The 2,454-nt window shown below is 30.8% G+C and overlaps 1 protein-coding gene across 4 annotated transcripts in view; it reads right to left on the bottom strand.

Moving 5' to 3' along the window:
* Nucleotides 1–2,454, bottom strand: part of GALNT13 (polypeptide N-acetylgalactosaminyltransferase 13) — a 520,150-nt gene that overhangs the window by 140,207 nt on the left and 377,489 nt on the right. For all 4 annotated transcript variants that reach the window (XM_003795944.2, XM_023516812.1, XM_023516813.1 and 1 more), the window contains one exon: nucleotides 1,928–2,108. In XM_003795944.2, coding sequence (XP_003795992.1) covers nucleotides 1,928–2,108 — 181 coding nt within the window. The remainder of the gene's footprint in view (nucleotides 1–1,927; nucleotides 2,109–2,454) is intronic.

Below are 2,454 nucleotides of genomic sequence, written 5' to 3'. Positions count from 1 at the left end.
GCTTAAACTCCATTTAGGAAGTTCTGAGCTATTTTCAGCATATTCTCCAAGATTCTTTTTTTTTGCTTCCCAAAGTACCTTTCTAGATGTAAAATATGTATAAGTCCATCTTATAAGAACAATAACCTTCCAAATAATATTTATATTAATGGAAAAACTATGCTTTCTAGGATATACAAACAGTTCCTGTTGAGCACCATAAAGTCATTCTTTCCGGACAGCAGGCATGTTTTTTCATCCTCTATACTTTAAAGCAAGTCATTTCATTATAGTAGAGAAGTGGCTCTACCATTTATCTGCCTTTTTCACTCAATGGAAAATTATACAAAAGACTAGCATGTCATTTTTTTTTACAAACATTCATCATGGATGAATATAATACGTGTGATTATAATTATTCTCAATTACTCATATTTCTGAATGTAAGTTGTGTGTAATCACACATAACACACTTTTTCCTCCATTACTTCTTTATTCATAGTTGAGCTTATACATTTCTACAAATAATGATTTGAATTCAAAAAGTATCGTCAAAAGAAAATGAAAAGGTTATATAAATGTCACTGCCTTGCAGCAAATTTTACACGCTCTTGCTGAACTCAGCTCTGAACATCTGGATTGGATTTCTACAGTAAAGAGAAATACATTTATGTGTGAAATAGTGTTCCCAGCAATAGAGTTTTTAACACAGAAGAGGCTTGAGTATGTGTGAAAAAGGCCTCCTAATCACTCATTTGCACATGCAATGCCTTCATTTTTTTCCTCAATAGAGTAATGGTGGATCTTAAACAGAAACTTCACGCTGCTGTTTCTCTTCTTCATACTTTTATATAAGACTTTCCTGTAACAGAATCTTAATTGCCTTATATATATCTTCAAAACTCAGAACCTGTCAATTGGAATCCAAACTGGCTTTTCTAAGTCATATAATAGGTTATATTGAAAAAAGAGGGTGTAGGCATGGATTTTCTTATTGTGCTTATGGGTTATATAATCATGACACCGAAAACCATAAATGTCATAAACTATCAAAAATGAGACATTTTAAACTATTTCATCAATAAATTAATTTTGGTCTCTTTGTTTAGACTTTGAGATCTTGAGGCAACCATATGTCTTCCCATTATATTTTTATTTCACCCCCTTTATAATGCCAGAGACATTTTGGCTTTTTTATTTTTTAAATAAGGATGTGACTATCGAAGAAAGTCTAGAAAATTACAAGGAATGAAATTATTAATAATCCTACCACACAATCATGATAAGATTTTCTCCCCATGTCTTATTTTTTTTCTCATTTTTAATGATGTAAGATTTTAAAGTAAATAATATTTGAATATTTAGGACATTTAGAAAATATAGAAAAGTATAAGGAAGGTAATGAGATTACCCATAATCCTACCATCCAATGATAGCCTACATTTACATCTACTTCTGCAATTTCTCCATAACTAAATAGGAAAACATTGTGCAGTCCTATATTATTACTTTTTACCCCAGTTTGTTGATGAGTAACAATTTGCTGTCATTAACTATTTCTCAAAAATATAAATTTTAATATTTGCATAATTTTCCATCTTATTTCTGTATGAAGCCTTTTAACTTTTCTCTACTCAGATTATAATTCAAAAATTCTTAAATTGAGCTTATAAGTGTGAATTAATTTTGGATTTCTCTGTACTGCATGCCCCATTTTTCTAGCATAATGCTTGGGTTAAGAAAGAGAGAATATTTAGGCATTTGAGATAATTTCTCATTTTTGATCAAAACTGACTTAATAGTACGACTTTCTTGATCTGTTGCAATATTGTGGTTATAAACAACATTTTAACTAGTAGAATAACAACAATAATGATGTTACTTATATTCAGCATGTTTAAAATTTAATTTTTCCACGTAGAGAAAGAAAAATGATAGAATTATGTACCTGGGGATATGATATAGAAGAAGTCTTTAAATTCATCCATCCAAACTTCTGCCAGTCTCCTGTTGTTCTTGTTGATGACATGACCAGTGCCACCAGGGAAAGTGTATGGAGTGGCCTTCCGAAAAACATGACCAACGTGGGAGCAAGTCACAATTTCCAATGAGCCTCCACATTGCCAAATCTAGGAAAAGGAACAATCATTCTATAGCAATCATTGTAAATATTGCAATTAATTTGTATGAGAAACATCTAAATCTTAAGGCAAATCTTCAGATCTCATGTTCTTTAAACAAATATTAGATACACACAAAATTTAGAATTAGTACAATATACATACTTTTTGTAAAGCTAATTTGGAAGCTCTTTATTTTTTATTGAATGGTAACTATGTACATTAATGCACTTTTGGGGTACAGTGTGGTGTTTTCACACACAATCCGAAACACTTCCATCAAACTGGTTAACATAGCCTTCATGTCATTTTCTTAGTTATTATGTTAAAACGTTCATATTCTACTCTTAGAAGG

The sequence above is a fragment of the Otolemur garnettii genome, unplaced genomic scaffold (genome assembly GCF_000181295.1).
Source record: "Otolemur garnettii isolate 467f Iridium unplaced genomic scaffold, OtoGar3 scaffold00098, whole genome shotgun sequence".
In the NCBI taxonomy this organism is placed as follows: Eukaryota; Metazoa; Chordata; class Mammalia; order Primates; family Galagidae; genus Otolemur; species Otolemur garnettii.
This window is presented reverse-complemented; position numbering and strand designations above follow the sequence as displayed.